The sequence below is a fragment of the Micromys minutus genome (assembly GCF_963924665.1).
Source record: "Micromys minutus genome assembly, chromosome: 24".
Classification (NCBI taxonomy): Eukaryota; Metazoa; Chordata; class Mammalia; order Rodentia; family Muridae; genus Micromys; species Micromys minutus.
The window spans coordinates 12,502,262-12,515,770 of NC_137959.1; the positions used below are offsets into that span (position 1 = coordinate 12,502,262).

The window sequence follows — 13,509 nt, forward strand, 5'->3', positions numbered from 1 at the left end:
GGCAAATGACCCTGAGGAAACATCTCAAGGCCTGCCCTTCCCCAGCCTGATTTCCCTGGAACCCGCAATGGGTTACTCAAAGATTTTTATATGCCTATTGAAGGGTCTCAACCATGTGGTGACAGGAGATTTCAAAGGTGACCATGTATTGAAAATCTTCCAAAAATCCTTGTCTCCAGCAGATGCAAAGTCCCCTTACCCCAGCAGCACTGGGAAGGTTATTAGAAAAATTCCAGAGCTGGGGAAATGGGCTAGGCAGTTAAGAGTACCTGCTGCTCTCTCTTGTAGAAGACCCAGCACCCACACAGTGGCTCATAGCTGCCTATAACTCCTGTTCCAGGGGATCTGATGCCCTCATCTGACCTCCTCAGGGACCAGGCATATGTGAAGCAAATGGACGTACACACAGGCAAAACATTTCGACAACAAAAATAAAGATATAAATTTAAAAAGGAAAACGTCTCTGAGGAGACATATCCCAAGTCATCCCAAATCCTAGGCAGCAAAATCCTCTCTAGGCAGCAAAGCCACTCAGAGCTCCCACCCCTCCCTTACCAATAGGCTAGTTTAGTGATCTCTGGGGAGGCCTCCAGGAGCCTGGGCCCCTGAGGAGACGTGCGTCAGACCCCCGAGTGCCCCGACTTTACGAGAAGACGGCCAAGCTGAACGGTGCTACTTCCACATCCAAGACCCCTTGGTGGTGCTGAGGGCAACTGTTACTCGGGCCAGCTCCAGGGCAGCCACTCTGGACTCAGGCCATTTAGCAAGTGTCTCTAAGGACTCTGGGCCCAGCAGATTTACTAGGACTGCAGAGCCGAATCAACCCGTCTCCTGTGCGCTGGTCTACCATGCAACGTACACTGCAGCAGCCAAGTGTCATTCTAGCCACTTGTACCTGCCTCCTCGCCCCTGGATGACAGCAGGTAGGGTTTTGTGCTCTTCCTATCTTAGTCTCCACCCCAAACATGGTGCTCAGATTAATTCTCCTAAAATTCTCAGGTCGGCCCAAGTCACACCCTCCCCCAAAGTTTTCAATGGCTCCCTTGTGTTTCAGCTCAATCCTATATACACAGACCTTATGGGGACTAGGTTGGGGACACAAATGAGCCACACAGCCCTGTGCAGCATCCAGCTGGCCCTAGTGAGGCTACAGATCCTGGGGAACACTTGTCCATGTGGCTTTCTCTCGGGGAACAGCCACTGTTTGCTCCCATAGGCTCTGCCTATGTGGAGGTAGAAAGCAGGTGCGACTTCTAAAATTTCCCAAAAATCCAGACAAAATATCAGTTAAGAGGACCCCAGTGATAGATTCCAGTCGAGAGGCCAAGTCGAAATCGAATTCCCTTCAGTTGATATTTGAAGCCCCCGGTAACTGGGCCCACGAACTGCCTCCCCAACCTCACCACCATGACGCTACAGCATGTGCCAACCCATCAGGTTGAGCCTCTTCCACTTCGCTTTTGTCACGGCTGGCCCCATAGTGCTTCCCTGAAGGGCAGATAACTTCATGGCCAAACAGCTAAATGCAAGCCTCCTTTTCCTATGCTAAGCTCACCTCTGTAGAGACAGCCCTACCATGGAGAAAGCTCCTCCTCATTCTTCAGTACCCAGGGCCCTTGTCATCTACAGGTCCCTGAACTGGGGGCATCAACACCACTCCAGTGCTAATCTGGATACTTGTCTACCTCCTCTAAAGACAGGGACACATGGTCTCTCCCACCATAGTCCAGACGGGCTATAAGCACAGTGGAGAATGCCTGACCGTTGTCTGACCTGCCTCTATTGTGTATCAGCTATGAGATCTTGAGTAAGTCTCCGAAAGACCAGACCCATCTACTCATAAGCTAGGAACAAGCACTGCCCTAAAGGACCTAGCATGTCACAGGGCCAAGTGAGCAGTAGTCCCTCTAAGCAGCATCCCTCTAAGTGTTCTTTTCTACACAGCAGTGCCCTGCAGCATCTTATACAGATGTTATAAGGCTTGAGAGCAATGCTGTGGCCATTTTACCCTTGATGGCTCCTGGAAGGCACAAAATTCTCAGCATCCTGTTCCAGCTGATGCTCTCTGATGGGTCAGGGTGACGATGTAAGAGAAGAGTAGCAGCTGCAAGACAGGTGATGGTGAGAGACACTACCTAGGCCAGTGTCATGTCCCCTGCATAGGAGACTAAAGTCTCTGGTCCCAAGACCTAACACTATGAGCTGCTAGAGACTAATAGCTCCCACGTGTCCTGGTAGTAGGCCAGGTCACAGTGGTGCAATCAGGTGTAGGTGAGGGGCCCCGTCCAGCCATCAGACAGATGCTCAGTAGCTCAATCCCACACAAAACCAAAGGCCATCACTCTTTCCTTTTGAGGTTCTGTTCGTGGTGGTGAGTGGCCCTCTTGCCTTGAACCTAAAGGCACATGCTTTTCAGGCCACGCACGAAGGAGGGGTGTGAGCACCTTTGTAATCACCACGGTCCAATTAGCCCGATCTTCCCCTCTGTGCTTACAAACAGCCATGTCACCACCTGCTACAGAAGCAAACATTTTCAGGTATCTTCATCCGCACCTCCCTAGATCTCTTGAGAAAGAGTCTCACAGCCAGTGACTGACAGGGCAGCTTCCCTTCCTGTATTTTGCAGGGGCTTTCAGGAAGAAGACATTAAAAAGCCACCAATCTCCCTGTCAGGCTGAGCCTCCTGGCCCGCCTGTCCTTCCTATCCCTTCATTGCCAGTGAGCCCACCAAACACATGGCCAGGCTCTCTGCATTCAGAAGACAAACTTGACGCCACTGTAGACAGAAGGTGATCAGACGAGGGGTGAGCAAGGACACTCGGCACCCAAACTCACTAAGCGGGGTGTACTACAGCTGGGTGGGGACCAGGGGACCTGTCCTCATTGTGTACTGTCTTCATTAAAGGGGTCTTTGCAGCAGCTCCTTCAGGTAGCGTGTGGAAGACATGACAGATGTACAGTAGCAGAAGGCCTCACACTGCTGGCTTGAGCAACACACATCCATCCACCCCGAGAATTCACGTGTCACTGTCTATAGGTGAGCATCACATAGCCTGTGACCTAATAATTCCACGTCTGTTCCCGTATTCCTCCTTGTGTATGTGTGACACGTTATGTTATCTATTGTATATAGTGTTTATATATCCCACATCCCTACGAAGGTCGCATGTATACATTCACCAATAGACATGTACAGCGCCCTGGTCATAGCAGTATGCTCTATGAAACGAACACTCTGACACAAAGGCATGTGCCCGTGATGGAATAGTCCATCCTGAAGAGAAAGAATGCGAATGAGCCTCAGACAGAGGCAAGCATTGGGAAAAGAGAAAGATCTCAGACATCATGAGTAGAAATGCAGCGGCTAGGAGGTCCATTCCTGTAAGAAACAAACTAGATACACACAACCTTGCTTGGAGACAGCAGGATGAGGACAACATAATGGTAGCAGGGGACCTACAAAGTCAAGAGAATTAGTTGATTTGGGGGATGGGAGATTTACCGCTTTTTTTTTTTTTTTTTTTTTGAGGCGCTCGTTATATAGAGTTGTGCTCAGATTCAAACACAAGTATATGAGGTTTCTGAAAGTATGCAGTGAAAGATTGTGTCAAGACTTAAATGAAAAGATACTGAAAGAAGAAAAATGGAGATCGGGCAGATTGCTCAGATTGATAAGAATCTCTGCTCAGACCACAAGATTTGGGTAGTGATCAAAAGTCTAAGAGAAACTTGGGGTACTGGTATTCCAGGTTCCTACAGAGGCTGGGGCTGTCAAACACAGCCATCCATCCCATCACACCACAAACTGATCCCTAGCACTCCAACCCCAATGTCTGCACGCACAGCAACACAGCAGCACCTCCACTTCTGAGCTGCCCATCCCCCAACGCTCAAGGTCAGGAGGAAGTCCCAGAATGCTGGGAAATGCTGGGCTGTATAAGCTCTGTGGCCTTTAGAAAACTCGCCTTTTCAAAAGAGAATTTTCTAGTGTTCAAACCCGCTTGAAGAGGAACAGGAAGGGAACAGGCGCAACTTTGCGAGCGTTCTCTTTCGGCAATGTGCCTGAGAAACTCATCTCCTGGAGCTGGGAAACGTGAGCGGTTAAATCTATTCAATGTCATGACACACGAAATGGAAGCATAATTGCCCCTGAGTGCTCAGCAACCGGAAAGCACTCGTCACAGAAATGGAGGGAAATTTATTCAGGGAAATGGAAGTAGCTGTCAAAAGTTTGATAGCAGCGGGAGTGGCGCCTTGACAAGAAGGCTTGGGCAGGGCAGACACTCCCACCCTGCCATCTTGACTACCACTGAGAAGCCACAGACCACCATCCTAAAAGTGAGGAACGGCGACGAATCATCAATTTCCAGCCCTGGGGAGTGTCCTGTTGCGGGAGGACAGTCTCTTACCGATCATGTGGTTGGCAACGTGGATCTGGATCTCTCTCTCGTTCTCGAAGGTCATCTGGCACTTGATACACTGGTACGTCTTTTTCTGTTTGGGAACGAGAGAAGGAACAGGTAAGCAGAGACAGAAAGTCAGGTCCACAAAAGCCTGGCTCAGGATGCCCCAGAGTGGCTTGGCCTCTCCCAGGCACCCCAATCCTCTCTCTTCCCACCCCCTCTGATTACCTCACCAGAGCACAGGGCACAGACTGACTTCTGAGGGGCTGCTCCCCTGCTGGAATTGGAATAACCTTGCTGTGTGCCAAGGTCAGCTTTCTCAGGAGCCAAGGGGTTCACCCCGCTATAAAGGCAAATCCAGTCTATCTGTAAGTACCCTGCCATTCCGGTTTTGGCACAGCGGACCCCATAACATCTCTTGCACAAGGAGTATGTTTTGCCAACTGATGAGATTTGGGAAGCGCTTGGATCCTGAGGGTGCTGGCCTGGTTGATGGAGTGATTCTTTGATGGAGGTGGGGGCCAGCCCTGGAATAAAGTATTCTGTCCTCTCCCCCTGCTTCCTGTCCACCATAAGGTGAACAGCCTCTGGCAGATGTGATTTACCTGTTATGAAAGGGTATGGGGCACCTTAAAAGGATATGCACAGAGCAACAGGACTCTGCATAGCCATGGTTTGTAATAGACCACTGTGGTTTACTGGGGTCTGCCTTACCTTTGGAAAAGGTAGGACTTCTAATCTCCTGACTAAGGACCCACGCACCACTTTGAGCTATAAAGCCAGGATGAGTCACTAGAGAGCTCAGTGCCCAACTCCCCCCCAGGCTCCATCTGCAGGCTCCTCTCTTGGGGCATCCTCTCCATCTTGGAGAGCTCAGCTCTGTGTCAGAACATGTGAGAAGCCTTCTGTTCCCACCCCAGGAGGAATCCAGGGCCAGTCAGGTCCCCCAGCTGACACTAAAAACATACTATTGGGCCCTGACTGAGTGACTCATCTGCTCCCCATCACTCCCTGAACACCTAGAGGTGCTCAGGAATATGTGCTATCCACTCATGAATCAGCGCGGAGATGGGCCTGTTGAACACATGAGCAAAATTGCTGAGTAACACACAAAGTGTATTAGGTCAGAAGAGACTAAAAGAGCTAGAGATAATTCCTGGGTTCCTGCCACATTAAGAGCCTGGCCAAAGGAATGCCTGGTAAGTAATTAACTTTTATGTTGTTTTGATTAACTGCCCCACTCATATTTGAAGCCCCATATAGAGTCTCTCTACATACTCCAGGCTATCCTCAGACTCAAGATTTCCACCTCAGCTCCCAAGTATTGAGAGCACAAACATACACCATCACTCATAGTTTGTTATTGTGATTATTATTGAGAGAGAAAAAACCTGAATGGACGAACAGATAGATAGGTGGAACAGGCCACAGTGTGAATGCCTCTGCTTAAACCCCAGTATCCCTCTGACAACCCTCCAGTGCTTCAGAACTACATGGAGTTCAGTGTGTTCCTAGTACAAGCCAGGACACTGGTCTCAGAAGCATGCACTCAGCTTGGAAAGAGCCCAGGAAGAACAGAGTCTCAGAGGGCAGACTAAGACAGGGTTGAAGAACCCAACTCCATAGGCCCTATCTCGGCTCAACCCTATGTTCAGGAAGGAGAGGCACCTTGGCCTCTCTGCTATTAGAATCATTTATCCCATCCCACACATAAACGATCTGCTCATCCTGGTAAAGCTAAGAACTGTGGGAGCCTGAAAGAATGCATAGGCCAGTGAATGCATGGGTGAGGCTCTGTCTAGGAAGGTCTGGCTGGAAGATGTCAGGAAAGCAGTACTAGACAGGCAGCACATGGTCCTACAGGGCTTGAGGGTAGAAGGCTGAAGGAGGCTGAAGCCATGGCTATGGAAAGAGATCCCCACTTCTGCCTGGGTATAAGTTTCTGGAGGCCACAGCCATGGCTAACTTAGACCACTGTGAGAATAGTCTATAATCAAAGCAACCTGATCCTCCCCCTAGGGGCAGGTGAGGGAAATGCATTTGCTGGGCTCGAGAAATTAATCATCAGAGGCTTACTCAGGAAGACAGGCTCCCTACAAACACCCTAAACACATGGCCACACTGGAAGAGCACGGGGAGATAATGGTTCCTTCCTGGTAGGCAAACAGGTCCCAGAAGATTCTCAAAGGAGAGAGCAGGAGGAACTTCTGTCCACACACATATATGTATTCTCATGATCTCTCTCACTCTAACTCATCAAGCTAAACCTCTTCATACATACTTCACAGTGCTGTCTGCAGCACAGATCCGTGTGTATGATGTGCCCGATGCTACTTAAAGGAGGGACTGCTTCCGGATCACAAGGTTGGTCAGATCAATATGACTCAAATGCAGAGATATATATGCCTCTCTCTCTCTCTCTCTCTCTCTCTCTCTCTCTCTCTCTCTCTCACACACACACACACACACACACACACACACACACACACACACACACACCAGGCTCACCAGCACTAACATTTTCAACCTTGGCTCCAATATCCACTAGGTCTTCCTTTCCTCACTAACATCCAGAGAAACCACCATCTCCACCTCCTTGAGCCCAGACCACACCAGGAGATAGAACACAAAGGTAAAACTTGACATTCAAGGCATTTCCTCTGTCACAAGGTTCTTCTCTGGGGTCAGTCCAGAAACACCAGAGCTGAAGCCCAGGGCCTGTGGCCAGGGGCTGTGTTCCCAGCAGAGTCCTGAGCAGCCTTAGAACAGAAAGAAAAGAGAGGGAGGCAGGGAGGAGCTGGCTAGGCCCTCAGAAGGGAGAAGAGAGCTTAGGGGGGATCCATTACTGTGCTGGCCCTCAACACGTACTGAGTATGCCGTGCATGCGGGCAGCTTGCACTGAATCCTTACAGATTCCACACTAGGAAAAGAGACACTGCAGTTCTGCAAGGCCATATAACCTGGCCCAAGCCCCAAGCTCTAAGCAAGGGGACTGGGACTTCCTGCCAGGCAGGCTCCCTCTGGAGTTACTTATTGAGCTTGTCTTCTGGGCTCCAGGACCCAGATGTCCCTAAACAGTCCTGGTCTAGGTAAGAAAACGCTGGTGTGACCCGGGCACATGCCTAAACCTCTCACTTGGCAATCCACCACTCTTCTGGAGAACAGGCAAAGGGAGTACCCAGGCTGCTCTGCCTAGAATGGAGGTCGCCCCGGGACCTGCTGAGGCACTGAGGCCTCAGGTCTGCCCATGTTGGCTGGAGATGAATTGATGTTGTTATTACTTATGAACGGGGGTGGGGGGAGCTTGAAACCTCAATGCTTCACGCTCCAGCCGACAGCATCCTCAGCCCCACAGGAACCCAGTCCTCTGAGAGCTGGTTGCTATGGATACACTCTCAAGGGTCCCAGCCTTCCAGCCCCCAAGCCCCTGCCACAGCCCCCAGAGTCTGCTCTAACATGAGTGAGTCCTAAGGGAAGCAAGGGGTGGGTGAACAGACAGCTGGGGCCCTGGCCCCAGGCGTGCCCAGACAGGGGGCAGGGTCCCAGGGGTAATGGCTAGAATGAGGCGGTACCTAGGCTTTGTCTAGCTCTTTTCTGCAAAAGGTCCATCTGTTTGAGCCTCTGGACTGGAAGGAATGGGATTTCTAGCCTGGTGCCACTCACATGGACCTGAAGACAGGAAGGGAAGAGCCTGGCTTCAATCTGCCTCAGGTGTGTAACTGTGTACTCTTAGCTACGTTCACCTCTTTCAGTCTGGAGTCCCTCTACCAAAACAGAGTCAGGCTCTTGCTTGTTGTGTTGTTGCTGGGGGCCAAGAGAGATCCCTTCATGTAATAGGGGTTTTCCAAGAGAGGTGTTCAATGCAGGGCAGACTAGGGAGGGTGACGTTCCAAGGAGCTCAAGATTTGGAGATGCCAAGAGCAGGCTCCTGGCATCAGGACAAGGGTGGGAAAGGCTGAAACAGGTGGATAATCCAGGCCAGGAAGCACCCAGGAAGGGCAAGGGGAGCCCAGCCACATTGCTCCTGTAGAGGAAGAACAAGACTGCACCAATCCCATTCCTGTTAGCTGCATCATGCAGGCTAGATGGGCCGTAGAGGCACTGGGGAGATTCACAGTCAAGAGCATGCAAGTAGTAGGAGTTCAAATCCCGCCTCTGCCCCTTGACAGCTAAGGCCTGGGTAGTGAGACACATTAACCTGTGCTCATGTCCTCCGTGAACATGACTGCTAAAAGGAGATGCTCAGATGACAAATGACAGCACATGCCCGTCTCACAGTCATAAATGGAAGTGACGGCGTCAGAGCCACCCTCTGTGTCCAACAGCCCCCGCCCAACCCTAGAGCCCCACATTCTCCAGAACTAACCACGGGGTGCCCTGGCCATCCAAGGCTCAGGGGCACAGAGCAGAGCAGCCAGACCAGCGTCCATGTTCTGAATCTCGGAGAGATGCCCGGCTGAGCCTGCTCTGAAGCTTCACTTGGCTGACGTGCCATGAGATAAAGGGGTGTCCCAGTCTCCAGAGAGACCTCTGGCTCACACTTTTCTCTGGTTGGGCATGCTTGCCTTAGCCAGGTGTCTACAGGCAGGTCCCATGGGTTCACTGGGCTTCATTAGGCCCACCCATGACACTCGTGGACAGGAGGACATCCTCTAAGGAAATACTCCTTTATCTTCTCCTGTCCTCTCCCTCTCCTCTCTCTCCTCTCAACCCAGAATCTGGGCTCCTATCCTGAAAGGAACAATAAACACTACCATGTTTCAGCAACCACCTGTGCTTTCCACAGTTTGCCTCCACTATCCATGGCACCAGCAGCAACCTTCCAGGGAGTGATACCTGAGACCCACGTGATATGTCCTCCATCTAGAAACACAACATAGTTGTGGTGGGAATTTCTGGCCCTGGCTGTCTGACACCCAAGGCCACGCAGGCTGAAACCACCTTAGGTGCTCACCAACTTAAAACCAAAGCCTTCGTGGGTTCAGCAGTAGTCCACACTTCCTCTGCCCCAACCACAGCAACATGGGATAAGCCTGTGGCTCTCCTTCGCATGTAAGTCTCAAAAGGTGGGATTCACTCTGGCTTTGAGGCACCTCCAAATATAAGGGGTACTCTAGACAAATTGGATGGCTGCATCAAATGATTGGTAAAATCAAACCATCCCATACCCACGGGTCTTTCCCATACTATAACTGTGCCAGCTGTCATAATGCTACCCAGGATTCCTTGTTAGCAGAGGTTGTGGTAAGTGTCTACAACCTTCACCAATGCCTGGGTCTAAGTCTCAGGCATATCTGATATCACTAGGAGCTGTGTTATAAGAATCTAAGATTGAGAATCCAGTGCTGCCAAGTGAATCGCTCAAAAAGATACCGTAAGCTGCATAGTCAGTTCCCTCCAGATAAATAGCAAAGATGCCCGTTAACACACAGGCAATGTTGATCGGGTATAAACCGCTGTGCTAGGCGCCCGTTTGCTGCACGTCACTGGCCCCTCACAATAACTTTAAGATGGTGATTATTCCCATAACACAGGTGAGCTCTTCACAAACCAGGCCCGGAGAGACAAGAAATAGATCCATGCCACACAGCTGGAAGGAAGTAGTGATACAGAGGTTCAAACTAAAGATGAACGGGGCAGAACAGATGTTCCTAACTCACGTGAGCAACGCTGCCTCTCTGGGTTGCTATAAGACATACCCACCCCCAGAATTACACATGCAAGAGGGTCACTTATATGAGTACCCACTGGTTCCAAGAAGGACAGGTGGGAATGATTGTCAGGCTTCACTTACCCGGGGCACTGGTGACGTCTGGGCACCTTTCCGGGGCCCACTGGTCTCTGGTGTAAGATCACGGTGGTCCACCTGCATGTGGCTCTCCAGGTCCTCGGCACTCTCGAACTTCACGTTACATTCAGGGCAGCGGAGGCCAGCACAGGGCCGCTCAGCAGGTTCGGGTGGGGCCAGGCCACCCACCTGTCCATTGGCACTACGGGCCATGCAGCTGGCACAGAGGCCATAGGGCAGCCCGTTGACATCAAGCCTGACCAGGTCCTGCTTGCTACGGAACTCTTTGAGGCACAGGGCACACTTGTAGAGCTTCTGCAACCCCTGGCCATTGGGGGAGGATGCAGCGGAGCTGCCAGCCAGCTTCTGCATGTGAAAGGTGCCGTGGATCTTGAGCTCCAGCGTCGAGGTGACAGTCTGCATACAGACCACACAGCGGAAACCAGTGAGGGAGTTCCGCAAGTCGGGGTGCATCTGGCAGTGCTCAATGAACTCCTCCTCACTCTGCAGGGGCATTTTGCAGATGCGACAGGTGCCCGTGTCCAGACTCTTGCTGTGGGTCACCTTGTGCTCGGTGAGCGTCAGCAGCGAGGGGAAGCGCTCGCCACAGATGGGACACATGTAGTGCTTGGCGGGGCCCCTGTGCGTCTGCAGGTGTTCCCGGAGCCCGTTCTCCGAGAAGAAAGTCCGCGAGCACACGTTACACTTGTGGCTGCCCTTTATGAACTCTGCCTTCTTGCGCGAGCCATCGTCCTCGCCAGGCCGGATGTTGTGATCCCGGAGGCGGTGGTTCTGTAGCAGCACCTCCATGGTGTAGGCTGCGCCACAGATGTCACAGCCATACATGGGCTCTGACGCGTCCACATCATCCTCACTGGCCTCGTGGCTGTTTGGTGCCTCGGGATTCTTGAGCAGCATGCCCTGCAGGTCGGCCGGCTCTGCCTTCTTGGTGGAGGCGGGGGGCACCCCATTGGCCGTGCCGTTCTCTACAGCTGCGTCAAACACGCAGTGTTTCTCACGCAGGTGCTTCTCCAGCAGGATGACAGCGTGGAAGGCCTTGCTGCAGAACCTGCAGTTGTACTTCTTGCTGTGGGTGGTGATGTGGCACTGTAGCTCCACCTCGGTGCTGAAAGTCTCGCCGCAGAAGATGCACTTGTGGGCCTTGGCCGGGTTGCCCAGGTGACTGTGTTTGACGTGCACCTGCAGATCAGCCTCCTTGCGGAAGTCCCAGTTGCAGGCCGTGCACCGGTACATCTTCTTCTCGTTGCTGTGCTTCACGGCCAGGTGCACCTGGATGGACACCTTGGAGTCGAAGACCTCCTGACACAGGGTGCAGTGGTAGAGGACAAAGGTGTGCATGTCCAGCAGGTGCTTCTGCAGGTCATCCACCGACGAGAACTGCTTGTCACAGCTCTCGCAGACGTAGTGGGTGGACGTGGTCATGTAATGCACCGTCAGATGCTGCAGGAGGGACTCCTGAGAGTCGAAGTCCTCTTTGCACTGGGGGCAGGCCTGCTTCCGAAGCAGCAGCTCCAGGTGCAGCTTCAGGTGGGTCTGGAAGCTCTCGAAGTTAGAGAACTTGAGGTCACACTGATTGCAGGGGTACTCGCCATTAGAGATGGAGTTGGTGCTCCCCGAGAGGCGCTGTCGTTTCGGGGAAGACACCTCGACGTCAGAAGAGACTGGGCTCTGCTCTGCCTTGGACTTCTTGCTGTGGGCCAGCGGGATGTTCTTGTGGTTCTCTTTGATGTGTTTAGTGAGCTTCAGGATGGAGCCAAAGATCGGGGAGTTGGTACAGTAAGGGCAGGAGTAGACCTCCATGAAGGACTGTGTGGGCTGTACAACAGGAGACTCCAGCTTGGTGCTCCCCACACTGCAATGTGCCTGTTGGATGTGCTCTGTGAGTGAGGACTCGGTGAGGAAGCCCATGGAGCACTGGTTGCAGAAGAAAGCATTATTCCCATCAGGAGGGTTGGCATTGGGGCCACAGTGGGAGACTCGAATGTGCTCCTGCAGGCTGTTGATGTCAGCAAACATCTCGGGGCAGTAGTTGCAGTGGAAGGCAGAGATGTTGCCAAACTGCATGACCGGGTAGGCGTGGCTCTTGTGCAGCTTGCGCACGTGCTCGTTGAGGTTGTAGAGTGTAGGCATGGAGTCGAGGCAGATCTGACACGTGTGACTCTGCTGAGGCTTATCAGCGTGAATGGTCTTCAGATGAATCTCTAGCACAGCCAGGCTGGTAAAGTCCCGCTTAGAACAATAAGGGCAGCTGTAGACAACCTTGGACCAACTCTGCCCATCATCCCTCATCTTCTTCTGCCCCCTCAGCGGCTTCAAGGTGGAGTCTGGTGTGGAGCCGCGCTCCACAGAGGCGCTGGAGTCTGGTGTGGTGCTGCTCATGGAAGCCACACTGCCCAGCACAGGGTCAGGGCTGACGCTGTGGTTACTGGAGTCAGGCTGCCGGTGGCTGTCCAGGTGACAGTACACACCCTCCACAGAGGAGAACTGCTCAGGGCACATGGGGCACTTGTGTTTCTGGTTGGCGTGGGCTTGGTGGATGTGGGCAAGCAGCGTGCTCTCGTCGACAAAGACCTCAGGGCAGTGGATACACTGTAGGTCCGCCTTCTCCGAGAGCTGCGGGTGGAGGGTAAGCACGTGCTTCTCCAGCTCCTCGGTCTGGCTAAAGGTGTCCTCGCAATAGTCACACATGAAGTCGTCCTTCTTGGCTTCCTTCTCTGACTTGGCCAGGTGCTCCTTATTCTTCTTGTGGGCCTGCATGTGGCTCTGCAGGGAGCTGGTGGAGGAGAAGCCGCGCTTGCACACGCTGCACTTGAACGGCTTGCTGGAGCTGTGGGTCTTCAGGTGGATCTTGAGGTGGTCGCTGCGGGAGAAAGCTGCCTCGCACTCGTGACAGTGGTACTTCTTGTCGCCTGTGTGCAGCTTGATGTGCCGGTCTCGGCTCCTCTTGTGTTTGAAGAGGCGGCTGCAGAAGGTGCACTTGAACGGTAGCTTGTCGCTGTGGATCTGTTCATGCCTCTTCAAGTAGCTCAGGCGGATGAAGGACTTGTCGCAAAACTGGCAAGGGTACGGCAGGCCGGTGCCGCCTTCCTCCTCACCGAGGCCGAGGTCACAGCCATCTCCGATCATCTGCGTAGGTGACGCAACATCCTTGCTGGAGGGAGATGAAGCCACCCAGGAGAGCTGTGGGTCGTCATCACCATCTGCAGGGGAAGGCAGAGGAGAGATTAGAGGCAATTCCCAGGGCCCCGGGAAGCAAGGACAGAGCCAGTTTCTCGACAGCTCTTGGCTGAGGCTGTG

General features: G+C 52.6%; 1 protein-coding gene across 3 annotated transcripts in view; it reads right to left on the minus strand.

Moving 5' to 3' along the window:
• ZNF423 (zinc finger protein 423) overlaps positions 1-13,509 on the minus strand; it is a 286,423-nt gene that overhangs the window by 103,735 nt on the left and 169,179 nt on the right. For all 3 annotated transcript variants that reach the window (XM_080937369.1, XM_080937371.1, XM_080937370.1), the window contains 2 exons: positions 10,198-13,412; positions 4,410-4,494 (listed from right to left, as the gene is read on the minus strand). In XM_080937369.1, coding sequence (XP_080793495.1) covers positions 4,410-4,494; positions 10,198-13,412 — 3,300 coding nt within the window. The remainder of the gene's footprint in view (positions 1-4,409; positions 4,495-10,197; positions 13,413-13,509) is intronic.